The sequence below is a fragment of the Bombina bombina genome, chromosome 2 (genome assembly GCF_027579735.1).
Source record: "Bombina bombina isolate aBomBom1 chromosome 2, aBomBom1.pri, whole genome shotgun sequence".
NCBI lineage: Eukaryota > Metazoa > Chordata > Amphibia > Anura > Bombinatoridae > Bombina > Bombina bombina.
Genome location: NC_069500.1, coordinates 1,410,694,084 through 1,410,721,859, shown reverse-complemented (window position 1 = coordinate 1,410,721,859; position 27,776 = coordinate 1,410,694,084). Strand labels below are relative to the sequence as shown.

The 27,776-nt window shown below is 41.9% G+C and overlaps 1 protein-coding gene across 2 annotated transcripts in view; it reads left to right on the top strand.

Moving 5' to 3' along the window:
• EXOC6B (exocyst complex component 6B) overlaps positions 1 to 27,776 on the top strand; it is a 1,420,949-nt gene that overhangs the window by 645,235 nt on the left and 747,938 nt on the right. For both annotated transcript variants that reach the window (XM_053704356.1, XM_053704355.1), the window contains exons 7-8: positions 3,598 to 3,768; positions 11,705 to 11,773. In XM_053704356.1, the coding sequence (XP_053560331.1) occupies positions 3,598 to 3,768; positions 11,705 to 11,773 (240 nt within the window). The remainder of the gene's footprint in view (positions 1 to 3,597; positions 3,769 to 11,704; positions 11,774 to 27,776) is intronic.

The following is a 27,776-nucleotide window of genomic DNA, read 5'->3' as shown; positions in this document are numbered from 1 at the left end:
ACAATTGCAGCGGTCTGAGATGTAGGCGTGCAAAGGGTACTATGTCCATTGCTGCTACCATTAAGCCGATCACCTCCATGCATTGAGCTACTGACGGGTGTTGAATGGAATGAAGGACACGGCATGCATTTTGAAGCTTTGTTAACCTGTCTTCTGTCAGGTAAATCTTCATTTCTACAGAATCTATAAGAGTCCCCAAGAAGGGAACTCTTGTGAGTGGAAAGAGAGAACTCTTCTTTTCGTTCACCTTCCATCCATGCGACCTTAGAAATACCAGTACTAACTCTGTATGAGACTTGGCAGTTTGAAAGCTTGAAGCTTGTATCAGAATGTCGTCTAGTATCGGAGCTACCGCAATTCCTCGCGGTCTTAGTACCGCCAGAAGAGCACCCAGAACCTTTGTGAAGATTCTCGGAGCCGTAGCCAATCCGAATGGAAGAGCTACAAACTGGTAATGCCTGTCTAGAAAGGCAAACCTTAGATACCAGTAAAGATCTTTGTGAATCGGTATGTGAAGGTAAGCATCCTTTAAATCCACTGTGGTCATGTACTGACCCTTTTGGATCATGGGTAAAATTGTCCGAATAGTTTCCATTTTGAACGATGGAACTCTTAGGAATTTGTTTAGGATCTTTAAATCCAAGATTGGCCTGAAAGTTCCCTCTTTTTTGGGAACCACAAACAGATTTGAGTAAAACCCTTGTCCTTGTTCCGACCGCGGAACCGGATGGATCACTCCCATTAATAAAAGATCTTGTACGCAGCGTAGAAACGCCTCTTTCTTTATTTGGTTTGTTGACAACCTTGACAGATGAAATCTCCCTCTTGGGGGAGAGAATTTGAAGTCTAGAAGGTATCCCTGAGATATGATCTCTAACGCCCAGGGATCCTGGACATCTCTTGCCCAAGCCTGGGCGAAGAGAGAAAGTCTGCCCCCACTAGATCCGTTCCCGGATCGGGGGCCCTCGATTCATGCTGTCTTAGGGGCAGCAGCAGGTTTCCTGGCCTGCTTGCCCTTGTTCCAGGACTGGTTAGGTCTCCAGCCTTGTCTGTAGCGAGCAACAGCTCCTTCCTGTTTTGGTGCAGAGGAAGTTGATGCTGCTCCTGCTTTGAAATTACGAAAGGAACGAAAATTAGACTGTCTAGCCTTAGGTTTGGCTCTGTCTTGAGGCAGGGCATGGCCTTTACCTCCTGTAATGTCAGCGATAATTTCTTTCAACCCGGGCCCGAATAAGGTCTGCCCTTTGAAAGGTATATTAAGCAATTTAGATTTAGAAGTAACGTCAGCTGACCAGGATTTTAGCCACAGTGCTCTGCGTGCCTGAATGGCGAATCCGGAATTCTTAGCCGTAAGTTTAGTTAAATGTACTACGGCATCTGAAATAAATGAGTTAGCTAACTTAAGGGCTTTAAGCTTGTGTGTAATCTCATCTAATGGAGCTGATTCAAGTGTCTCTTCCAGAGACTCAAACCAAAATGCTGCTGCAGCCGTGACAGGCGCAATGCATGCAAGAGGTTGCAATATAAAACCTTGTTGAACAAACATTTTCTTAAGGTAACCCTCTAACTTTTTATCCATTGGATCTGAAAAGGCACAGCTATCCTCCACCGGGATAGTGGTACGCTTAGCTAAAGTAGAAACTGCTCCCTCCACCTTAGGGACCGTTTGCCATAAGTCCCGTGTGGTGGCGTCTATTGGAAACATCTTTCTAAATATCGGAGGGGGTGAGAACGGCACACCGGGTCTATCCCACTCCTTAGTAACAATTTCAGTAAGTCTCTTAGGTATAGGAAAAACGTCAGTACTCGCCGGTACCGCAAAATATTTATCCAACCTACACATTTTCTCTGGTATTGCAACTGTGTTACAATCATTCAGAGCCGCTAACACCTCCCCTAGTAATACACGGAGGTTTTCCAGCTTAAATTTAAAATTTGAAATATCTGAATCCAGTTTGTTTGGATCAGAACCGTCACCCGCAGAATGAAGCTCTCCGTCCTCATGTTCTGCAAATTGTGACGCAGTGTCTGACATGGCCCTAATATTATCAGCGCACTCTGTTCTCACCCCAGAGTGATCACGCTTACCTCTTAGTTCTGGTAATTTAGCCAAAACTTCAGTCATAACAGTAGCCATATCCTGTAATGTGATTTGTAATGGCCGCCCAGATGTACTCGGCGCTACAATATCACGCACCTCCCGAGCGGGAGATGCAGGTACTGACACGTGAGGCGAGTTAGTCGGCATAACTCTCCCCTCGTTGTTTGGTGAAATATGTTCAATTTGTACAGATTGACTTTTATTTAAAGTAGCATCAATACAGTTAGTACATAAATTTCTATTGGGCTCCACTTTGGCTTTAGCACATATAGCACAGATATCTTCCTCTGAATCAGACATGTTTAACACACTAGCAAATAAACTAGCAACTTGGAAATACTTTTCAAGTAATTTACTATAATATGAAAACGTACTGTGCCTATAAGAAGCACAGAAAAAAGTTATGACAGTTGAAAATTAACAAACTGAAAAGTTATAGCATCAAATCTTTGTAAAAAACACAATTTTAGCAAAGGATTGCTCCCATTAGCAAAGGATAACTAACCCTGATAGCTAACAGTGAGAGAGATCAGTAAACTGTCATAAATTAAATAAAACGACTGCCAAGTGGAAAAAAATAGTGCCCAAAACATTTTTTCACCCAGTACCTCAGAAAATTAAACGATTTTACATGCCAGCAAAAAAGTTTAACATTAATAAATTGAGTGTTATTAAAAAGCCTGTTGCTAGTCCCTGCAAATTAGGCTAAAGTTTTATGCATACAGTATAATTCCAGTGAAGTGCCATTCCCCAGAATACTGAAGTGTAAAATATACATACATGACAGCCTGATACCAGTTGCTGCTACTGCATTTAAGGCTGAGTTTACATTATATCGGTATGGCAGAATTTTCTCATCAATTCCATTGTCAGAAAATAATAAGCTGCTACATACCTCTTTGCAGATTAATCTGCCCGCTGTCCCCTGATCTGAAGTTTACCTCTCCTCAGATGGCCGAGAAACAGCAATATGATCTTAACTACTCCGGCTAAAATCATAGAAAAACTCAGGTAGATTCTTCTTCAAATTCTACCAGAGAAGGAATAACACACTCCGGTGCTATTATAAAATAACAAACTTTTGATTGAAGGTATGAAACTAAGTATAATCACCACAGTCCTCTCACACATCCTATCTATTCGTTGGGTGCAAGAGAATGACTGGTAATGGCAGTTAGGGGAGGAGCTATATAGCAGCTCTGCTGGGTGAATCCTCTTGCACTTCCTGTTGGGGAGGAGTTAATATCCCATAAGTAATGGATGATCCGTGGACTGGATACACTTAACAAGAGAAAGTATATTTAAACATGTTTTTACTGCAATGTAAATATTTTATATTCTAATAAGAGTTTAATGTCCCTTGAACAGCATTTTAATGACATAATTAATCTAGCAGGGCTCTTACATTGGAGCTAAAGTAAATGTTTAAATCCGCTTTTTATCAGGAGTTACTTTAGATTGTTGTATGTCGTACAAACACCACTCTTTCTCCCCAGGCTCATCAGCAGAGAAACCTGAACAACATCCTGTCCCAGCAAACGAAGGGTGGTCTTGGTAGGAGTCACAAGAAGGATATGAGTCTGAGCCCAGAGATCAATGGCACGAGTCACATGTCTGAGCAGGAGGATTCTGGGATACTGGATGTGGAAGATGAAGACGAGGAAGAGGTAATGGACTACTTGCAGTTGTTTAATAAAATAATAACACATATAGACATATTTAACCAATTCTGTAGAACTAGTGCTCTGCATCATGGTCACCTCTGCTGTGGCCTATCCGAGGCCAAATAGAACAAACCTGGTGCATGTAATCTAATCAGGTAAACTGCAACAGTGATGCTATTGAAACACATCTAGTAAGCCATATATGTGCAGCCACCAATCAGTAGCTAGTTCCCAGTATGCATTGCTGATGCTGAGCCTACCTAGCTATGCTTTTCAACAATGGAGAAAAAAGTTAATGATATAAGAAAATTAAATCGAAAGAAAAATTGTCTAAATAATTTACATTTCTCTTGTAAGATGTATCGAGTCCAGTGTCTTGTCATAGGCTCATCCTCTGCAAATCACAGTACCAATCTGTTCAATATGTATGCTTTAATTCATTAGTCTAAATTGAATATGAGAATTGGCCTTGATTATATACAGGCTTTGAAATAATGTTTCATAGAATGATATGTATACATTTTCCAACTAAAGGAGATAAAAAATGTAAAACATTAATCATATTTGGCTTAGGATATATTTTTCCCAGGGTATAGTAACAAAATACTCAACATGAATCAATTTGCTTATCTATAAATAACATTTTGTGTATAGAAAATAAAAAAAAAGGTTTCTTGTCATAGGCTCCCTTACAAAATGGCAAAATACAGGTTAATAAAATCTGTGATTTCACTTTAAGGATCTCAGGTAATAAAAGGAGCACTGAACAGGTGCATCAATCAGCAGTGACCAAGTGCGTGGAGCACGAAACGTTTGCTGTTTTTGCACCTGTTCCTCAACTTGTTTTTGCACAATAGTGCTTACCACTTTTTATTCAATTTTGTATGGTTTTAATCAGTATGGAATAAAAATTGATTTTTTATATATCTCTGGGCTTGGAGCGCTTATTTTTCCCAACCTTGGATGAACTGTTACTTTTTGTGCGTGTGCAGACGCACTGGGAACATTTGTTTTCCGCCCGAGAACATTATTTATTTGCTTGCTACCCTCTCTATCAGTGCCTATTACATCTTTGGATTCATAATTATATACCCCAGGGGCGCTCCGTTGAGCAGGTTTGTTTGTACTTTGATTCATCCTTACTTGTGGGATATTCTCCTTCCCTACAGGAAGTGGCAAAGAGAGCACACAGCAGAGCTGTCTATATAGCTCCTCCCTTAGCTCCACCCCCAGTCATTCTTTTTGCCTACTTTAAGTACTAGGAAGGGCAGAGCGAGTGTGGTGACAAAAATGTTAGTTTTTTATTTCTCAAGCAAAAGTTTATTTTAAATGGTACCGGTGTGTACTATTTACTCTCTGGCAGAAAAGGGATGAAGATTTCTGCAAGGAGGATGATGATAATAGCACTTTGTAACTAAGATCCACTGCTGTTCTCACAAGGGCTGAAGAGTACAGGAAAACTTCAGTTGAGGGAACGGTTTGCATGCTAAGCTGCATATGAGGTATGTTCAGTCTATATTTTTCTAGACAGACTGTGTTAATTCTAGAAAAGGCTGGCAATATTCCCATGAGGGAAGGGTAAGCTGTAATCAGACACTTAGATAGGAATTTCAGCTTGCATGAAGGGCTCATTAGTTACTGGTGACACTGTTAGGAAAAAACGTTTTTGTTTATTCAGTAAATGATGCAATTATAACGTTTTTTTTTAAGGGACTAAAGGGGTAATTGTGGCTTGTTTTTGGGGTTTTTAACCCACATGGTTAATTAAGAGACACTCGGGGGTTTTTCTGATAGGCCTCAAAACATCGAGTGAGGCGGGAGGGGCCTATTTTCGCGCCTCAGTTGCGCAGTTTCTTTTCCTTAGAGACATCCAACTGCTTCTCCAGCGGTTCCTGCTGTGTTTGAGGGCTGTAAAATAAGTTTTTTTTTCCCCACAAATCGTTCTGAAGGGCAGGTAGGAGCCACAGCAGAGCTGTGGCAAGGTGCTGAAAGTCCTTTTTACCGGTTTTGGCGTTTTTTCAATCCGGTTTTCCCATTAAGGGGTTAATTGTTTATTTGCATAGCTGTGCAAAGTTACTAAGACTTTATGATGCTACTGTAAAAATTTCGTTAAGTTTACTGCTTTTTTACAATGTTTTGCAGAATTTGTGCAGCTTTTTTTCTCTTAAAGGCACAGTACCGTTTTAATAAAAGTGTTATTTACATTGATTACAGTGTTTTCCAAGCTTCCTTGTTACATTACTAGCCTGTTTAACATGTCTGACACCAAGGAAAATCCTTGTTCAATATGTTTGGAAGCCATTGTGGAACCCCCTCTTAGAATGTGTCCCAATTATAAACTATAAAGAACATATATGATTCTCAGTCAGAAGTAAATAAGGGTTCGCCATCTAGCTCTCCCCAAGTGTCACAACCAGTAACGCCCGCACAAGTGACGCCAAGTACCTCTAGTGCGTCAAATTCTTTTACTTTACATGACATGGCCACAGTTATGAATACAACCCTCACAGAGGTTTTATCTAAACTGCCTGGTTTACAAGGAAAGCGGGACAGATCTGGGTTTAGGAAAAATGCTGAGCCGTCTGACGCTTTAGTAGCCGTATCTGATATGCCCTCACAATGCTCTGAAGTTGGGATGAGGGATTTGTTATCTGAGGGAGAAATTTCTGATTCAGGAAAGACGTTTCCTCAGACAGATTCTGATTTGACGGCCTTTAAATTTAAGCTTGAACACCTCCGCTTATTGCTCAGGGAGGTATTAGTGACCCTATAGTGGTTCCAGAGAAATTGTGTAAATATTGGATAAATACTTAGAGGTTCCTGTTTACACTGATGTTTTTCCAGTCCCTAAGAGGATTGTGTATATTATTACTAAGGAGTGGGATAGACCAGGTATTCCGTTCACTCCCCCTCCTGTTTTTAAGAAAATGTTTCCCATATTTGACACCATGCGGGACTCGTGGCAGACAGTTCCTAAGGTGGAGGGAGCTATTTCTACTCTGTCTAAGCGTACAACTATACCTATCGAAGACAGTTGTGCTTTCAAAGATCCTATGGATAAAAAATTAGAGGGTCTCCTGAAGAATCATTTTGTTCATCAGGGTTTTTCTCTCCAACCTATTGCGTGCATTGTTCCTGTAACTACTGCAGCTGCTTTCTTGTTTGAGGCTTTAGAAGAGGCTCTTCAGATGGAGGCTCCATTAGAGGAGATTATGGACAGAATTAAGGCTCTTAAATTGGCTAATTCTTTTATTACAGATGCCGCTTTTCAACTGGCTAAATTAGTGGCAAAAAATTTAGGTTTTGCCATTTTAGCACGCTGGGCGTTATGGCTTAAGTCCTGGTCTGCTGATGTGTCATCTAAATCTAAACTTTTGAACATCCCTTTCAAAGGAAAGACCCTATTCGGGCCTGAACTGAAAGAGATTATTTCAGACATCACTGGAGGGAAAGGTCATGCCCTCCCTCAGGATAGATCAAATAAGATGAGGACCAAACAAAATAATTTTCGTTCCTTTCGGAACTTTAAGAGTGGTCCCGCTTCAGCTTCCTCTGCTGCAAAGCAAGAGGGGAATTTTGCCCAATCCAAGTCAGTCTGGAGACCTAACCAGGCTTGGAACAAGGGTAAACAGGCCAAGAAGCCTGCAGCTGCCTCTAAGACAGCATGAAGGGGTAGCTCCCGATCCGGGACCGGATCCAGTAGGGGGCAGACTCTCTCTCTTCGCTCAGGCTTGGACAAGAGATGTTCACAATCCCTGGGCTTTAGAAATTGTGTCCCAGGGATATCTTCTGGAATTCAAAGACTCCATTCCAAGGGGGAGATTTCACTTTTCTTGATTGTCTATAAACGCTGTGTAGAAGAGCTACATACCATGGGGGTGATCCGCCCAGTCCCAAAAGAGTAACAGGGGCTAGGGTTTTACTCAGACCTGTTTGTGGTTCCCAAAAAAGAGGGAACTTTCAGACCAATCTTGGATATCAAAATTCTAAACAAGTTCCTCAAAGTTCCATCATTCAAGATGGAGACTATTTGGACTATTCTACCTCTGATCCAGGAGGGTCAATATATGACTACCGTGGACTTAAAGGATGCGTATCTACACATCCCTATTCACAGAAATCATCATTAATTTCTCAGATTCGCCTTTCTAAACAGGCATTAAAAGTTTGTGGCCCTTCCCTTCGGGATGGCCACGGCTCTCAGAATTTTCACAACGGTGCTAGGGTCCCTTCTGGCGGTTCTACGACCACGGGGCATAGCAGTGGCGCCTTATCTAGATGACCTCTTAATTCAGGCGTCGACTTTCCAGCTAGCCAAGTCTCTCACGGACATCACGTTGGCTTTTCTGAGATCTCACGGGTGGAAGGTGAACATAAGAGTTCTCTCTTCCCTCTTACAAGAGTTTCCTTTCTAGGGACTCTGATAGATTCGGTAGAAATGAAAATATTTCTGACGGAGGTCAGAAAATCAAAACTCTTAACCACTTGCCGAGCTCTTCATTCCATTCCTCGGCCATCAGTGGCTCAGTGTATGGAGGTAATTGGACTCATGGTAGCGGCAATGGACATAGTTCCTTTTGCCCGCCTACACCTCAGACCACTGCAACTATGCATGCTCAAACAGTGGAATGGGGATTATGCAGATTTATCTCCTCAACTGCATCTGGACCAGGAGACCAGAGATTCTCTTCTCTGGTGGTTGTCTCAGGACCACCTGTCTCAGGGAATGTACTTCCGCAGGCCAGAGTGGCTCATTGTAACGACAGATGCCAGCCGGCTAGGCTGGGGTGCAGTCTGGAACTCCCTGAAAGCACAGGGCTTATGGTCTCGGGCGGAATCTCTTCTTCCGATAAACATTCTAGAACTGAGAGCGATATTCAATGCGCTTCAGGCGTGGCCTCAGCTTGCTGCGGCCAAATTCATCAGGTTTCAGTCGGACAACATCACGACTGTAGCTTATATCAATCATCAAGGAGGAACAAGGATTTCTCTAGCGATGATGGAGGTAACCAAAATAATCCGATGGGCAGAGGATCACTCTTGCCATCTCTCAGCAATCCACATCCCAGGAGTAGAGAACTGGGAGGCGGATTTCCTAAGTCGTCAGACTTCTCATCCGGGGGAGTGGGAACTCCATCCAGAGGTATTTGCCCAGCTGATTCAGCTATGGGGCACACCAGAATTGGATCTGATGGTGTCCCGTCAGAATGCCAAACTTCCTTGTTACGGTTCCAGGTCCCGGGATCCCAAGGCGGTACTGATAGATGCTCTAGCAGTGCCTTGGTCCTTCAATCTGGCCTATGTATTTCCACCGTTTCCTCTCCTCCCACGTCTGGTTGCCAGAATCAAGCAGGAGAGAGCTTCAGTGATTCTGATAGCACCTGCGTGGCCACGCAGGACTTGGTATGCAGACCTAGTGGACATGTCCTCGGTTCCATCGTGGACTCTGCCAATGAGGCGGGACCTTCTAATCCAAGGTCCGTTCACGCATCCAAATCTAATTTCACTGCGTCTGACTGCTTGGAGATTGAACGCCTGATTCTATCAAAGCGTGGTTTCTCTGAGTCGGTCATTGATACCCTGATTCAGGCTAGAAAGCCTGTCACCAGGAAGATCTATCATAAGATTTGGCGCAAATATCTTTATTGGTGTGAATCCAAAGGTTACTCGTGGAGTAAGATTAGGATTCCTAGAATATTGTCTTTTCTCCAAGAAGGTTTGGAGAAGGGATTATCAGCTAGTTCCCTAAAAGGGCAAATATCTGCTTTGTCTATTCTACTACACAAACGTCTGGCAGATGTCCCAGATGTTCAAGCATTTAGTCAGGCTTTGGTCAGAATTAAGCCTGTGTTTAAGCCTGTTGCTCCGCCCTGGAGCCTAAACTTAGTCCTTAAAGTTCTTCAAGGGGTTCCGTTTGAACCTATGCATTCCATAGATATTAAGCTTCTATCTTGGAAAGTTTTGTTTTTAGTAGCTATCTATTCGGCTCGAAGAGTTTCTGAGCTATCTGCTTTACAATGTGATTCCCCTTATCTTATTTTCCATGCAGATAAGGTGGTTTTGCGTACCAAACCTGGGTTTCTTCCTAAGGTTGTTTCTAATAAGAATATCAATCAAGAGATTGTTTTTCCTTCTCTGTGTCCTAATCCTTCATCAAAGAAGGAACGTCTGTTACACAATCTTGGTGTGGTTCGTGCTTTAAAGTTCTACTTACAAGCAACTAAAGATTTCCGTCAAACATCTTCATTGTTTGTTGTTTATTCTGGTAAACGGAGAGGTCAAAGGGCTACGGCTACCTCTCTTTCTTTTTGGCTGAAATGCATCATCCGTTTGGGCTATGAGACTTCTGGACAGCAGCCTCCTGAAAGAATTACTGCTCATTCTACTAGAGCTGTGGCTTCCACATGGGCTTTTAAAAATGAGGCTTCTGTTGAACAGATTTGTAAGGCGGCGACTTGGTCTTCGCTTCATACTTTTTCCAAATTTTACAAATTCGATACTTTTGCTTCTTCGGAGGCTATTTTTGGGAGAAAGGTTCTACAAGCAGTGGTGCCTTCCGTTTAAGGTCCCTGTCTTGTCCCTCCCTTCATCCGTGTCCTAAATCTTTGGTATTGGTTTCCCACAAGTAATGATGAATCCGTGGACTCGATACATCTTACAAGAGAAAACATAATTTATGCTTACCTGATAAATTTATTTCTCTTGTGATGTATCGAGTCCACGGCCCGCCCTGTTTTTTAAGACAGGCATATATATTTTTATTTTAAAAACTTTCACCACTGCACCCTATAGTTTCTCCTTTTTCTTCCTAGCCTTCGGTTGAATGACTGGGGGGTGGAGCTAAGGGAGGAGCTATATAGACAGCTCTGCTGTGGGTGCTCTCTTTGCCACTTCCTGTAGGGAAGGAGAATATCCCACAAGTAAGGATGAATCCGTGGACTCGATACATCACAAGAGAAATAAATTTATCAGGTAAGCATAAATTGTTTTTTTGGGGGGGTTATGTCCCTTTTAAGTCTGATAAAGCAATTTGAAAATTCTAAGTTATAATTTCATGATAAAGAATGCAATTAAAAGAATAAAAGCTTAGCTGCTTTCTCTGAGAGCGTATTGAGGTAGGCTGTGCATGTATACCATAAGGCAGTTATATAAGGCACAGTTTGCAGGTGTAAATTACATTTATGTAGACTGCATTGCTTTTGTTTAGTGATGTCATGTGAGAAATGATTCTGGGTTCATTGTCTATGCAAAACCAATAAATACATAAGAAATGCATAAACCACACATGCACAATAAAGACATGGTAATAGCACCTATTCTGAATATCAAGTAATTAGTAGTTTTTTGTTTTTCAACATTTACTTCAATTTGCTGCACCTCTGAATCATGTGACATCAGCCAATTACAGACTCGTATACGTACCCACTGTAAACTCCTGCACATGCTCAGTATGAGCTAATACTTCAGGTGTGCCTATAAAAAGACTGACAAATTGATCATGGAAGTAAATTGAAATTTTGCATTTTCTGTCTAAATCCTGAAAGTTTCATTTTGACTTGTGTCCCTTTAAAACATTATTCTATCTGAAGGTAACTAAGAAGTATACTAACATATAAATCAGTCTTCACACTTAACATGGTACTGCCCTTGTCTACATCAATATGGTAATGAGATTCATTACTTGTGTAAAACATTATTCTATCTGAAGGTAACTAAAAAGTATACTAACATATAAATCAGTCTTCACACTTAACATGGTACTGCTCTTGTCTACATCAATATGGTTAGGAGTGATCTTTAGAAATAATGAGATTCATTACTTGTATAAAACATTTGGAACCTTTTGCTAGATCAGCCCTTGTTTGTTATCAATTAATTTACTAAAAAATCTGATATTTTAAATATAAACAAATAGCTCTTCTCTTTTATTCTGTAACAGGCGCCTGGCACCAAGGACCTAGTGGACTTCTCCCCAGTCTACCGCTGTCTGCACATCTACACTGTGCTGGTAAGTGTCACTCCTTGCTTGCCAATAAGGAGGTTATATATGGTGCTATGTGCAGTGCGGTCTCACTATGCCGTCTTCATGCAGAATACTCTGTTCTATATCATTGCTAATAATGAGGTTATATATGGTGCTATGTGCCGTGCGGTCTCACTATGCCGCCCTAGCTTCATACAGAATACTCTGTTCTATATCATTGCTAATAATGAGTTTATATATGGTGCTATGTGCATTGCGTTCTCACTATGCCGTCCTAGCATCATACAGAATACTCTGTTCTATATCATTGCTAATAATGAGGTTATATATGGTGCTATGTGCCGTGCGGTCTCACTATGCCCTCTTCATGCAAAATACTTTCATAGGTTCACTCCTCACAGATCATGATACAAAATATTAATCCACGTTTCACAGATTATTCCTTGGATGTTATTGTGGGCTACAGGGCCCTCCCCTCACCCCTACACACATTTTCTGTCTTAAAGGGACACTGAACCCAAATTTTTTCTTTCATGATTCAGATAGAGCATGACATTTTAAGCAACTTTCTAATTCTTACAAGAATGTAGGTTTAGATGCCGGACCATTTTTGGTGAACAACCTGGGTTGTTCTTGCTGATTGGTGGGATCAATTCATACACCAATAAAAAAGCTTAGATGCCTTCTTTTTCAAATAAAGATAGCAAGAAAAAGAATAAAAATTGATGATAGGAGTAAATAAGAAAGTTGCTTAAAATTGCGTGCTCTATCTGAATCACGAAAGAAAAAAATTGGGTTCAGTGTCCCTTTAATACATATTAAAGATAACTTTCCATCTATCAGATACTCGTATCCAGGTTTGTTTTCTGTTGTGTTAACCTTTTGCACCCTCAGGATAGACTTGCATCCCTCATGTGGGTGCTTATTATTTTCAGTGTAAATGCTTTGTATCAATGCTCTAAAAATCAGTGTTTCTCTTGATTAATACTGCCTGAATCTTAATGTGAAGGTACCTGCAGTGACAGTATGATGTTATAAACCATGGCTTGGCTTCAAAATGAGTTCCTACCATAATCCCCTGATCTTGCCGATCTTAAGAGTTATTGCGTAAGTGGGCCTTTAGATAAATGTGTGTTAATCTATCTGCAAAAAAGTTTAAACCCATATGTAAATTCTCCTCCAGAAATGCAAGCATTGCAGCTCTAAGCAGAACACGTCTGGTCAACCAATCGGGAACGGCAGTTAAATGATCCCACCAATCACCAGTTGTGTTTATTTCCAGGACAGGAATTAACCTATGTGTTTAATCCTTAAAACAATTGGATCACTAACTTAAAAATGACATGTTCTAATGAATTAGTGTCATTTGTTCGCATTGGAATATCCCGTTAACAGGTCACTGAAAATAATGAAAGACTCTGGGGATTAATACACAGCTAAATATCCTGTTGATAAATAAGGTAATGCAAAAGCATATCTTATACTGTGCTGTTAATGGTCTCTTAACTAAGGTAGCAACAAGTAAGTGTGCGATTTTACCCTGTGAACTTTTTTTTTGTAATGATGAAGAACTGGAGAATAACCGAATAAAGAAAATTGTACTGGGATCAGACAGAGGACATAGAGGACGTGTTATCACCCGCTTTTATTTGGGTTTTTGATGTTTCCTTCTGTTGCTGATATGTTTGGCTGTGGGGCTTGCCGTCAGCTGTATTTGATTGCATCTCCTGCAAGGCACGCATTATATGCCTGTCTTTCGGGAACAGTGACAGGTCTCCCTGAGTTTACCTTCTCCCTCGGCAGATGTTTAATCTCTTTTTTTTGGTCACAATGACAACGGAGGGAGTTTGCTTTACTTTCATTACAGGTATGTTTTGTCTGCATGTCAGAAACAGTTCATGCCCTTGGAGATTTCCCTATGTTTATCCACAGTGATTTGCTCTCTTTAAACATTGAAGAATCTTAGATTTTGCTTTACAGGATCAGGGAGAGGTCACGCAGTAATTAGAAGTCTGCTACTGTTTTATAAAATGACTTGGGTAAGACTTCATCTGCTATTAGATTTAATGCTGAACTGGATAGCTGTAGAACTGAAGCATATAGCAAAATTCCAAAAGAGCCACTGTGTTAGTGTATGTGCATTTTCCTACACTTCACCTCTATATGCGTACAGCCATACGTTTATGTTCATGCTTCAAAAGAGAAACTCAACAAAAACTGCAGACCTTTTATAGCTCATATTACAAGATTGTTATTTAGTAAATATTATTTAATCTATGTAAAAATATTTGAAATTGTCCCTTTTTCTCTTCAGTTATTTAGAACTGTTCCAGTTGTGTTGCTCTTTTTTTTCTATAGCAGTTTTACACAAAAAATCAACAAAGAAAGTCCAACTTCTCAAGGGCCGTTGTATGCACTCCTGCATCACCAATTAAAGGGACATTAAAGTCAAAATTCTACTTTTGTTATTCAGATAGAGCATGTCATTTTAAACAACTTTCCAATTTGCTACTGATTTGCTTTGTTCTATTGGTATCCTTTGTTAAAAAGCATACCTAGGTAGACTCTGAGCAGCAATGTTCTACACATTTGATAGTAGAAGTAAACTTTAAAGTTGTATGCTGAATAATGAAAGAAAGATTTTGGGTTTTATGTCCCTTTAACCGGTTCCTTATGCATAATGAGAATGTGTAGTCGGACAGATAATTGCCTGAGTTTTTGATGACCCATTCTCAACATGAATGTCGATTGCCAAACCCGATACCAGCGAACCCTCGCAATGCAGGCCACAACAATCATTGGTGGTGTAATGGGCGGAAATCCCAAGGCTATATGGGAGTACCAATGATGTCACCACAAATGACCAGGAAGTGACAATGAAGAAAACTTGATTTGGGTTGTTTAAACCCCTGTATCTAAGCTTCTTTACTGGCCACAGACCTCCAAGACCCCTCATTTAAAATAGAATTGAAAATGGTGTTAGTCTTGAAAAGCCAAAAGTGACCAAACATGTTAAAAATTTTGAAAATACAACAAATGCGGTTTTGCTGGAGAATTGAAGTTTATAAGCTCAATAAAAAATTATGTATTTTAATACAGGTAGAAAACCCTTTATCTAAACTGCTTAGGACTGGAAATGGGACAGGAGAGGAGATGGGACCAAGTGTAAACAAAAATATCTTATGTCATTTAGGCAATATTCAAATTTCAAATTACAGCTCATACATGTAACTAAAAGTAGTTTTATATCAGTTTTTAATACTTTTGTGACTTATAGGCAGGGAAAAAAGTAATTTTTGATAATTGTAAATATGTTAAATATTAGTGAAAAGTTTGGATTTTAGAATGTTTGGATTTTTAAATATGTACCTGTAGTAGATACAAATATGATTTTTTTCTGTATAGCCAGGTGATCACTGTGGTAACACAGTATGGGCCCCTATTTCACATTTGGCTACTTTAGATGACAATCTAGTAAGATTATCACAGTGGTCACCTGGCCATTTTAAATATTTACTAAATTCTTAAAAAATATACATTTAAAAAAAAATTAAAAAAATTGTGTGGGTTACCCACTGAAATATGACTTTCAGCAGCATTAAAATGTAAGCAGCAAAAAAAGCTTACCTCATCTGAGCACAAGGGTACTCAATGGTGCTTAATTGACAGACAACGCCCCTTAGCAGTGCTCCAAAAACCTGCAACCTGCTCCAAAAACAGTAAACGCAGCCATTGGTTAATGCATTGCATGACAATATGAGTAGAAAGGTCGTGGAGGCGGAACTATACAAGCCACGTCACACAACGTGTAAGTACCTGAAAATAAGTGTCCGGGTTCCAATATTAGAATAGAGATCACCGTGTTTCGTAGTCTCGGCAGGTCTTCTGCATCTTGGCTACTCCCCATTAGGAAGGCATGTGAAAAAAAGCTGTCGTTTGCCAATAAGAAACCCCTCCTCCTTCAGTGACGACTGCAAGCCGCAACATCATCAGAATCAGTCCAAAACAAAAAGTGAGGCAGGAGACTCCATATAAAAATATTAAAACAGGTTTTATTCCATGAAAGTAAAATAATACACATGGTGTAGACTGTGATCAACTGCGGAAGTATGCGTTTTGGCTAGTTGCCTTAGTCATAGACCTTGCAGTCCCAGGGTATGCCTCATAATTTATAAATATCAAGCCATGTGTGAGAAATCAAGCTTTGATGCACTTAAAGATACGTTACAACTTTCAGGAACATAACGGAACAATGTATTCACAAATTAAAGAGACCTTAGTTACAATAAAGTTTAGTTCAAAGTTATTAGATATATTTATTGCCAATAATTAATGACATAAGCATCTATATTGAAACCTTCTGTAATCCTAGTTCTCAACGTTAGGATCCAGAAGGCTTCCTTTTTGCAAAGTGATAGTTCTATATCTCCTACCCTTTGGGATATCCTAACGTCTTTTATAACTTGCCATCTGAAACCTTGTAAGTCCTCATTATGTACCTGTTTAAAATGAACTGCTACTTGAGAATCCGGATGTTCAGAAGATACATCAAGGTGCTTTATAATTCTCATCCTAAACTTTCTAATGGGGAGTCCTTCATATTGCTGGTTACAGAAAATACAGGTTATTAAATATACCACATGAGTAGTACAATAATTTAATGTGTAAACTTTCTGAGTTGCAGTAGATTGGAAAGTATTTTAATAAGGGCATATTGGCATTCCTTACATCTTTTAGAACCACATTTGTATACCCCTTACAAAGTAACCAGCTACTATTGTAGCTTAATTTCACTGGGGGCTTAGATATTACCTAATGTTTTGTTCCTTCTTGAATCACATTTACATCCCCTAGACACCCAAGAATAAAGATCCTCATCACCCAGGAGGATAGGTAAATATCTCTTAATATTTTAGAAATTGCATCAAAATTGTTGCTGTAATCTGTAACAAATACTGGCATATCCCTAAAAGCTTTCTTTTCCTTCCTAAGATAGGGAGAGTCCACCACTTCATTCCTTACTGTTGGGAAATGCAACAGCTGGCCACCAGGAGCAGACAAAGACAACCCAACTTGAGGATAGTTCTTCGTTCAGAGAGCCGATGGATAAGAAAATGGAAAGCTTTCTGAGAAAGAGGTTTCAACATACGAGATTTTTGTTTCAACCGGAGGCTGCAGTTGCCACGGTTTCCGGAGCAGCTACCTATTGCTGCAACTCTTTGTCAGAACTCATTGAGGTGGAGTCTCCCCTTGAGGATATTCAAGACAGAATTATAGCTCTGAGAATTGCTAATTATTTTATCTGTGATGCGAACATGCAAATGCAAAGGCCTCTGTCTTTGCGGTCCTAGGCGCTCTGGTTGTAGTCTTGGTCTGCAGATATGACTTCTAAGTCAAGACTCCTTTCTCTTCCCTAAAAGGGAATTTTCAACATTTTTTTTCTCCAACATAGGTGTGTCCGGTCCACGGCGTCATCCTTACTTGTGGGATATTCTCCTCCCCAACAGGAAATGGCAAAGAGCCCAGCAAAGCTGGTCACATGATCCCTCCTAGGCTCCGCCTACCCCAGTCATTCTCTTTGCCGTTGTACAGGCAACATCTCCACGGAGATGGCTTAGAGTTTTTTAGTGTTTAACTGTAGTTTTTATTATTCAATCAAGAGTTTGTTATTTTGAAATAGTGCTGGTATGTACTATTTACTCAGAAACAGAAAAGAGATGAAGATTTCTGTTTGTATGAGGAAAATGATTTTAGCAACCGTAACTAAAATCCATGGCTGTTCCACACAGGACTGTTGAGAGCAATTAACTTCAGTTGGGGGAACAGTATGCAGTCTCTTGCTGCTTGAGGTATGACACATTCTAACAAGACGATGTAATGCTGGAAGCTGTCATTTTCCCTATGGGATCCGGTAAGCCATGTTTATTACGATCGTAAATAAGGGCTTCACAAGGGCTTATTAAGACTGTAGACTTTTCTGGGCTAAATCGATTCATTATTAACACATATTTAGCCTTGAGGAATCATTTTATCTGGGTATTTTGATATAAGAATATCGGCAGGCACTGTATTAGACACCTTATTCCTTTGGGGCTTTCCCAAAGCATAAGCAGAGCCTCATTTTCGCGCCGGTGTGGCGCACTTGTTTTTGAGAGGCATGGCATGCAGTCGCATGTGTGAGGAGCTCTGATACTTAGAAAAGACTTTCTGAAGGCGTCATTTGGTATCGTATTCCCCTTTGGGCTTGGTTGGGTCTCAGCAAAGCAGATACCAGGGACTGTAAAGGGGTTAAAGTTTAAAACGGCTCCGGTTCCATTATTTTAAGGGTTAAAGCTTCCAAATTTGGTGTGCAATACTTTTAAGGCTTTAAGACACTGTGGTGAAAATTTGGTGAATTTTGCACAATTCCTTCATGTTTTTTCGCAATTGCAGTAATAAAGTGTGTTCAGTTTAAAATTTAAAGTGACAGTAACGGTTTTATTTCAAAACGTTTTTTGTACTTTGTTATCAAGTTTATGCCTGTTTAACATGTCTGAACTACCAGATAGACTGTGTTCTGAATGTGGGGAAGCCAGAATTCCTATTCATTTAAATAAATGTGATTTATGTGACAATGACAATGATGCCCAAGATGATTCCTCAAGTGAGGGGAGTAAGCATGGTACTGCATCATTCCCTCCTTCGTCTACACGAGTCTTGCCCACTCAGGAGGCCCCTAGTACATCTAGCGCGCCAATACTCCTTACTATGCAACAATTAACGGCTGTAATGGATAATTCTGTCAAAAACATTTTAGCCCAAATGAACACTTGTCAGCGTAAGCGCGGCTGCTCTGTTTTAGATACTGAAGAGCATGGCAACGCTGATACTAATATCTCTGAAGGGCCCCTAACCCAGTCTGATGGGGCCAGGGAGGTTTTGTCTGAGGGAGAAATTACTGATTCAGGGAACATTTCTCAACAGGCTGAACCTGATGTGATTGCATTTAAATTTAAGTTGGAACATCTCCGCATTCTGCTTAAGGAGGTATTATCCACTCTGGATGATTGTGACAAGTTGGTCATCCCAGAGAAACTATGTAAAATGGACAAGTTCCTAGAGGTGCCGGGGCTCCCAGAAGCTTTTCCTATACCCAAGCGGGTGGCGGACATTGTTAATAAAGAATGGGAAAGGCCCGGTATTCCTTTCGTCCCTCCCCCCATATTTAAAAAATTGTTTCCTTTGGTCGACCCCAGAAAGGACTTATGGCAGACAGTCCCCAAGGTCGAGGGAGCGGTTTCCACTTTAAACAAACGCACCACTATACCCATAGAGGATAGTTGTGCTTTCAAAGATCCTATGGATAAAAAATTAGAAGGTTTGCTTAAAAAGATGTTTGTTCAGCAGGGTTACCTTCTACAACCAATTGCATGCATTGTCCCTGTCGCTACAGCCGCATGTTTCTGGTTCGATGAGCTGATAAAGGCGGTCGATAGTGATTCCCCTCCTTATGAGGAGATTATGGACAGAATCAATGCTCTCAAATTGGCTAATTCTTTCACCCTAGACGCCACTTTGCAATTGGCTAGGTTAGCGGCTAAGAATTCTGGGTTTGCTATTGTGGCGCGCAGAGCGCTTTGGTTGAAATCTTGGTCGGCTGATGCGTCTTCCAAGAACAAGCTACTTAACATTCCTTTCAAGGGGAAAACGCTGTTTGGCCCTGACTTGAAAGAGATTATCTCTGATATCACTGGGGGTAAGGGCCACGCCCTTCCTCAGGATCGGCCTTTCAAGGCAAAAAATAAACCTAATTTTCGTCCCTTTCGTAGAAACGGACCAGCCCGAGGTGCTACGTCCTCTAAGCAAGAGGGTAATACTTCTCAAGCCAAGCCAGCTTGGAGACCAATGCAAGGCTGGAACAAGGGAAAGCAGGCCAAGAAACCTGCCACTGCTACCAAGACTGCATGAAATGTTGGCCCCCGATCCGGGACCGGATCTGGTGGGGGGCAGACTCTCTCTCTTCGCTCAGGCTTGGGCAAGAGATGTTCTGGATCCTTGGGCGCTAGAAATAGTCTCCCAAGGTTATCTTCTGGAATTCAAGGGACTTCCCCCAAGGGGGAGGTTCCACAGGTCTCAGTTGTCTTCAGACCACATAAAAAGACAGGCATTCTTACATTGTGTAGAAGACCTGTTAAAAATGGGAGTGATTCACCCTGTTCCATTAAGAGAACAAGGGATGGGGTTCTACTCCAATCTGTTCATAGTTCCCAAAAAAGAGGGAACGTTCAGACCAATCTTAGATCTCAAGATCTTAAACAAGTTTCTCAAGGTTCCATCGTTCAAGATGGAAACCATTCGAACTATTCTTCCTTCCATCCAGGAAGGTCAATTCATGACCACGGTGGATTTAAAGGATGCGTATCTACATATTCCTATCCACAAGGAACATCATCGGTTCCTAAGGTTCGCATTCCTGGACAAGCATTACCAGTTCGTGGCGCTTCCTTTCGGATTAGCCACTGCTCCAAGGATTTTCACAAAGGTACTAGGGTCCCTTCTAGCTGTGCTAAGACCAAGGGGCATTGCTGTAGTACCTTACTTGGACGACATTCTGATTCAAGCGTCGTTCCTTCCTCAAGCAAAGGCTCACACGGACATCGTCCTGGCCTTTCTCAGATCTCACGGATGGAAAGTGAACGTGGAAAAGAGTTCTCTATCTCCGTCAACAAGGGTTCCCTTCTTGGGAACAATAATAGACTCCTTAGAAATGAGGATATTTCTGACAGAGGCCAGAATAACAAAGCTTCTAGACTCTTGTCGGATACTTCATTCCGTTCCTCTTCCTTCCATAGCTCAGTGCATGGAAGTGATCGGGTTGATGGTAGCGGCAATGGACATAGTTCCTTTTGCGCGCATTCATCTAAGACCATTACAACTGTGCATGCTCAGTCAGTGGAATGGGGATTATACAGACTTGTCTCCGAAGATACAAGTAAATCAGAGGACCAGAGACTAACTCCGTTGGTGGCTGTCCCTGGACAACCTGTCACAAGGGATGACATTCCGCAGACCAGAGTGGGTCATTGTCACGACCGACGCCAGTCTGATGGGCTGGGGCGCGGTCTGGGGATCCCTGAAAGCTCAGGGTCTTTGGTCTCGGGAAGAATCTCTTCTACCGATAAATATTCTGGAACTGAGAGCGATATTCAATGCTCTCAAGGCTTGGCCTCAGCTAGCGAGGGCCAAGTTCATACGGTTTCAATCAGACAACATGACAACTGTTGCGTACATCAACCATCAGGGGGGAACAAGGAGTTCCCTAGCGATGGAAGAAGTGACCAAAATCATTCTATGGGCGGAGTCTCACTCCTGCCACCTGTCCGCTATCCACATCCCAGGAGTGGAAAATTGGGAAGCGGATTTTCTGAGTCGTCAGACATTGCATCCGGGGGAGTGGGAACTCCATCCGGAAATCTTTGCCCAAGTCACTCAGCTGTGGGGCATTCCAGACATGGATCTGATGGCCTCTCGTCAGAACTTCAAAATTCCTTGCTACGGGTCCAGATCCAGGGATCCCAAGGCGGTTCTAGTGGATGCACTAGTAGCACCTTGGACCTTCAAACTAGCTTATGTGTTCCCGCCGTTTCCTCTCATCCCCAGGCTGGTAGCCAGGATCAATCAGGAGAGGGCGTCGGTGATCTTGATAGCTCCTGCGTGGCCACGCAGGACTTGGTATGCAGATCTGGTGAATATGTCATCGGCTCCACCTTGGAAGCTACCTTTGAGACGAGACCTTCTGGTTCAGGGTCCGTTCGAACATCCGAACCTGGTTTCACTCCAGCTGACTGCTTGGAGATTGAACGCTTGATCTTATCAAAGCGAGGGTTCTCAGATTCTGTTATCGATACTCTTGTTCAGGCCAGAAAGCCTGTAACTAGGAAGATTTACCACAAAATTTGGAAAAAATATATCTGTTGGTGTGAATCTAAAGGATTCCCTTGGGACAGGGTTAAGATTCCTAAGATTCTATCCTTCCTTCAAGAAGGATTGGAAAAAGGATTATCTGCAAGTTCCCTGAAGGGACAGATTTCTGCCTTGTCTGTGTTACTTCACAAAAAGCTGGCAGCTGTGCCAGATGTTCAAGCCTTTGTTCAGGCTCTGGTTAGAATTAAGCCTGTTTACAAACCTTTGACTCCTCCTTGGAGTCTCAATTTAGTTCTTTCAGTTCTTCAGGGGGTTCCGTTTGAACCCTTACATTCCGTTGATATTAAGTTATTATCTTGGAAAGTTTTGTTTTTAGTTGCAATTTCTTCTGCTAGAAGAGTTTCAGAATTATCTGCTCTGCAGTGTTCTCCTCCTTATCTGGTGTTCCATGCAGATAAGGTGGTTTTACGTACTAAACCTGGTTTTCTTCCAAAAGTTGTTTCTAACAAAAACATTAACCAGGAGATTATCGTACCTTCTCTGTGTCCGAAACCAGTTTCAAAGAAGGAACGTTTGTTGCACAATTTGGATGTTGTTCGCGCTCTAAAATTCTATTTAGATGCTACAAAGGATTTTAGACAAACATCTTCCTTGTTTGTTGTTTATTCTGGTAAAAGGAGAGGTCAAAAAGCAACTTCTACCTCTCTCTCTTTTTGGATTAAAAGCATCATCAGATTGGCTTACGAGACTGCCGGACGGCAGCCTCCCGAAAGAATCACAGCTCATTCCACTAGGGCTGTGGCTTCCACATGGGCCTTCAAGAACGAGGCTTCTGTTGATCAGATATGTAGGGCAGCGACTTGGTCTTCACTGCACACTTTTACCAAATTTTACAAGTTTGATACTTTTGCTTCTTCTGAGGCTATTTTTGGGAGAAAGGTTTTGCAAGCCGTGGTGCCTTCCATTTAGGTGACCTGATTTGCTCCCTCCCTTCATCCGTGTCCTAAAGCTTTGGTATTGGTTCCCACAAGTAAGGATGACGCCGTGGACCGGACACACCTATGTTGGAGAAAACAGAATTTATGTTTACCTGATAAATTACTTTCTCCAACGGTGTGTCCGGTCCACGGCCCGCCCTGGTTTTTTTTTAATCAGGTCTGATAATTTATTTTCTTTAACTACAGTCACCACGGTACCATATGGTTTCTCCTATGCAAATATTCCTCCTTAACGTCGGTCGAATGACTGGGGTAGGCGGAGCCTAGGAGGGATCATGTGACCAGCTTTGCTGGGCTCTTTGCCATTTCCTGTTGGGGAGGAGAATATCCCACAAGTAAGGATGACGCCGTGGACCGGACACACCGTTGGAGAAAGTAATTTATCAGGTAAACATAAATTCTGTTTTTGGTCCAGGCCTGGACTCCATTATTTCTATGTTTACCGGAGGCAAGGGTGACTTCCTACCGCAAGATAAGAAGAACAAGTCTAAGGGACGACAATCTTCTCATTTTTGTTCCTTTCATTCTGACAAATCCCAACAACAACAATCCTCCGCCAAGCCCGAGCAACCCAAGAATACTTTCAAACCTGCTCATTCCTGGAATAAGTCCAAGCAGAATAAGAAACCCCCCAGAAAACAAATCGGCATTAAGGGGCGTTCCCCGATCCGGAATCGAATCGTGAAGGGGGCAGACTGTCTTTTTTTCAGACGCTTGGTTCAGGGACATACAGGATCTGTGGATCCTGGAGGTTGTACTCAGGGATACAAGATAGGCTTCAAATCTCATCTGCCCAGGGGCAGATTCCTACTCTCTAACCTACCTGTCTACCAGACCAGAAAGGAGAGGGATTCCTTTCTAGGGTGCGTTCAGGACCTATTCTCCTTAGTTGTTGTCCCGGTGCCTATCGAAGAAAGAGGTTTGGGGTTTTATTCAAACCTTTTTGTGGTCCTGACGGAGGGAACTTTCCACTCAATTCCAGACATCAAGTGCTTAAACAAATTTCTCAGTATTCTAGGGGCTCTTCTAGTCGTTGCCAGAACTCGAGATATTACAGTAGTCCCATACTTGGAAGCACCATCTTTTCGTCTTACGGAAGAATACTCAGTCCCTTCTCAGTCTTCTTTGATCACATGATGGAAGATAAACTTGGAAAAGAGTTCTCTTATCCCAAGTACCAGTGTGGAATTCCTGGGTACTATAATTGACTCCATATCAATGAGGATAGTTTTAACAGACCAGATACGTTGCAAGCTAACTTCGACGTGTCTTGCCCTCCGGACCTCCTTGAGTCCCTCTGTGGCTCAGTGTATGGAGGTGATTGGTCTAATGGTGTCCTGTGTGGATATCATTCCTTTCTTTCTAATGACACGGTGAGTCCACGGATCATCAATAACTACTGTTGAGAATATCACTCCTGGCCAGCAGGAGGAGGCAAAGAGCACCACAGCAAAGCTGATAAATATCACTTCCCTACCCACAATCCCCCAGTCATTCTCTTTGCCTACAGTGCAAGGAGGAGGTGAAGTTTAGGTGTCTGATAAGAAGTATTCTTCAATCAAGATTTTTTTATTTTAAAGCATAGTAGGTTTACTCTGATCTTTTCTGGGGCCGTAGTCCACGTCAGTCTGTTCAGTAGGGCAGTAGTGGCTTTTCAGCACTTGGGAACTTGTGAGTTACAATTGTCACTATCCTTTCCCAAGATTTTGCTGCCCTGATCAGAAAGCCTGAGCAGGTTTACTCAGATTCTTTACTTTTTCCACAGGTCCATGTGAGGTATGACAGCCTCTCAAACCAGGTGAGGTGTCCTGCTGCCGGACAGACTGTTTTTCAGGTAAGTGCCATTTTTTTTTTCTTGGGAAAAAGAACAAGCAGGAAAAATGTGGCACTTCAGCAGTTAACTACTGCTTGAACAGGGCGCTTTCCATTACCCAGCTAAGGAAGGGTTAATTTATGGGCAGTTTGGCAGGCACTGGGAGACAGTGAGGAGATATATATTATTTCTCTTGTTAAGTGTGTTCAGTCCACGGGTCATCCATTACTTATGGGATATATTCTCCTTCCCAACAGGAAGTTGCAAGAGGATCACCCAAGCAGAGCTGCTATATAGCTCCTCCCCTCACATGTCATATCCAGTCATTCTCTTGCAACCCTTAACAAAGAAGGAGGTCGCGAGAGGAGCTGGAGTTTTTACTTAACTATTCTTCAATCAAAAGTTTGTTATTTTAAATGGCACCGGAGTGTGCTGTTTTTCTATCTCAGGCAGTATTTGGAAGAAGAAACTGCCTGCGTTTTTTTTCTATGATCTTAGCAGGCGTAACTAAGATCCACTGGCTGTTCTCAACATTCTGAGGAGTGGGGTAACTTCAGAAACTGGGAATAGCATGCGGGGTGGGGTCCTCCATAAATGAGGTATGTGCAGTACTTTATTTTCTGGGAATGGAATTGACTAAGAAAATACTGCTGTTACCGTATGATGTAAGTACAGCCTTAAATGCAGTAGTGGCAACTGGTATCAGGCTGATAAATGTATGCGCAGTCGAGTTATTTTCTAGGGACTAGAATTTGACTGAGAAAATACTGTTAAAACTGAAATAATGCTTAAGCCTTATCTGCAGTGGTAGCGACTGGTAGCAGGCTTAGTGATAACTTTGCATGACATTGGAAAATGTTGTTGTTTAATAAAACGTTTACTGGCATGTTATTCGTTTTTTGTGAGGTACTTTGGTGATAAATCTCTTTGGGCATGATTTTTTTCCACATGGCTAACATATATTTTCTGCATGGAAACCGTTATATCAGGGCTCCCACTGTTGTGATAGGAGTGGGAGAGACCTTGTTTTAGCGCCTTGTTGCGCATTAAAATTCTAGCACAGTCTTCCTGCTTCTTCCTCCTTGATCCAGGACGTCTCTAGAGAGCTCAGGGGTCTGCAAAATTCATTTTTGAGGGAGGTAATCAGTCACAGCAGATCTGTGACAGTGTGCTTGACTGTGATTAAAAGCGTTAAATCTTAATTGATATCCGTTTTATCCGTTTTGGGTATTGAGGGGTTAATCATCCTTTTGCTAATGGGTGCAATCCTCTGCTAATAATACACTTCTTGTTAAGAATTGTTTAATTATATCTGTATTTTGAAGCGCTGCAGCATTTTTTATATTGCTTGTAAACTTATTGAAAGTGATTTCCAGTCTGTTTAAACATGTCTGATTCAGAGGAAACTGTTTGTTCATCATGTTCAAAAGCCAATGTGGAGCCCAATAGAACGATATTACCAATTGTATTGATATTGCTTTGAATAAAAGTCAATCTGTACCGATAGAGAAACTATCACCAGACAACGAGGGGGAAGTTATGCCGCCTAACTCTCCTCACGTGTCAGTACCTTCGTCTCCCGCTCGGGAGATGCGTAGGATTGAGACGCCAAGTACATCTAGGCCCTTACAAATCACTTTACATGATATGGCTAATGTTATGAAAGAAGTATTATATAATATGCCCGAATTAAGGGGCAAGCGCGATAGCTCTGGGTTAAGGACAGAGCGCGCTGATGACACGATAGCCATGTCTGATACTGCGTCACAATTTGCAGAACATGAGGACGGTGAGCTTCATTCTGTCGGTAACGGTTCTGATCCGGGGAGACCGGATTCAGAAATTTCAAATTTTAAATTTAAGCTTGAGAACCTCCGTGTGTTACTAGGGGAGGTGTTAGCGGCTCTGAATGATTACGACACGGTGGCAATTCCAGAGAAATTGTGTAGGTTGGATAGATGCGGTACCGGTGTGTACTGACACTTACAGAAATTGTTAGTAAGGAGTGGGATAGACCCGGTGTGCCTTTTTCCCCTTCCCCGATATTTAGAAAAATGTTTCCTATAGACGCCACCACACGAGACTTATGGCAGACGGTCCCTAAGGTGGAGGGAGCAGTTTCTACTTTAGCCAAGCGTACCACTATCCCGGTGGAGGATAGCTGTGCTTTCTCAGATCCAATGGATAAAAAATTATAGGGTTATCTTAAGAAAATGTTTGTTCAACAGGGTTTTATATTGCAGCCTCTTGCATGCATTGCGCCTGTCACGGCTGCAGCGGCATTCTGGTTTGAGTCTCTAGAAGAGGCGATTCGCACAGAGCCATTGGATGAGGCTTTGAGCAAAGTTAGAACCCTTAAGCAAGCTAATGCGTTTGTTTCAGATGCCGTAGTACATCTAACCAAACTTGCGGCTAAAAATTCCGGATTCGCCATACAGGCGCGCAGAGCGCTCTGGCTTAAATCCTGGTCAGCGGATGTAACTTCCAAGTCTAAGCTACTTAACATTCCTTTCAAAGGGCAGACCTTATTCGGGCCCGGCTTGAAGGAAATTAGTGCTGACATTACGGGAGGTAAGGGCCACGCCCTTCCTCAGGACAGGGCCAAACAGTCTAATTTTCGTGCCTTTCGTAACTTCAAGGCAGGAGCAGCATCAACTTCCTCCGCTCCAAAACAGGAAGGAACCTACTGCTCGTTACAGACAGGGTTGGAAAGGCAACCAGTCATGGAACAAGGGCAAGCAGGCCAGAAAGCCTACTCCCGCCCCTAAGACAGCATGAAGACAGGGCCCCCTATCCGGAGACGGATTTAGTGGGGGGCAGACTTTCTCTCTTCGCCCAGGCTTGGGCAAGAGATGTGCAGGATCCCTGGACGTTGAAGATTATATCTCAGGGATACCTTCTGGATTTCAAAACCTCTCCTCCACAAGGGAGGTTTCATCTTTCGAGGTTATCGACAAACCTAGTAAAGAGAGAGGCATTTCTACAATGTGTACAAGACCTCTTAATCATGGGAGTGATCCACCCAGTTCCGCGATCGGAACAGGGACAAGTATTTTACTCAAATCTATTTGTGGTTCCCAAAAAAGAGGGAACCTTCAGACCAATCTTGGACTTAAAGATCTTAAACAAATTCCTAAGGGTACCATCGTTCAAGATGGAAACCATTCGAACCATCCTACCCATGATCCAAGAGGGTCAATATATGACCACGGTGGACTTAAAGGATGCTTACCTTCATATACCGATTCACAAAGATCATTATCGGTACCTAAGGTTTGCCTTTCTAGACAGGCATTACCAGTTTGTGGCTCTT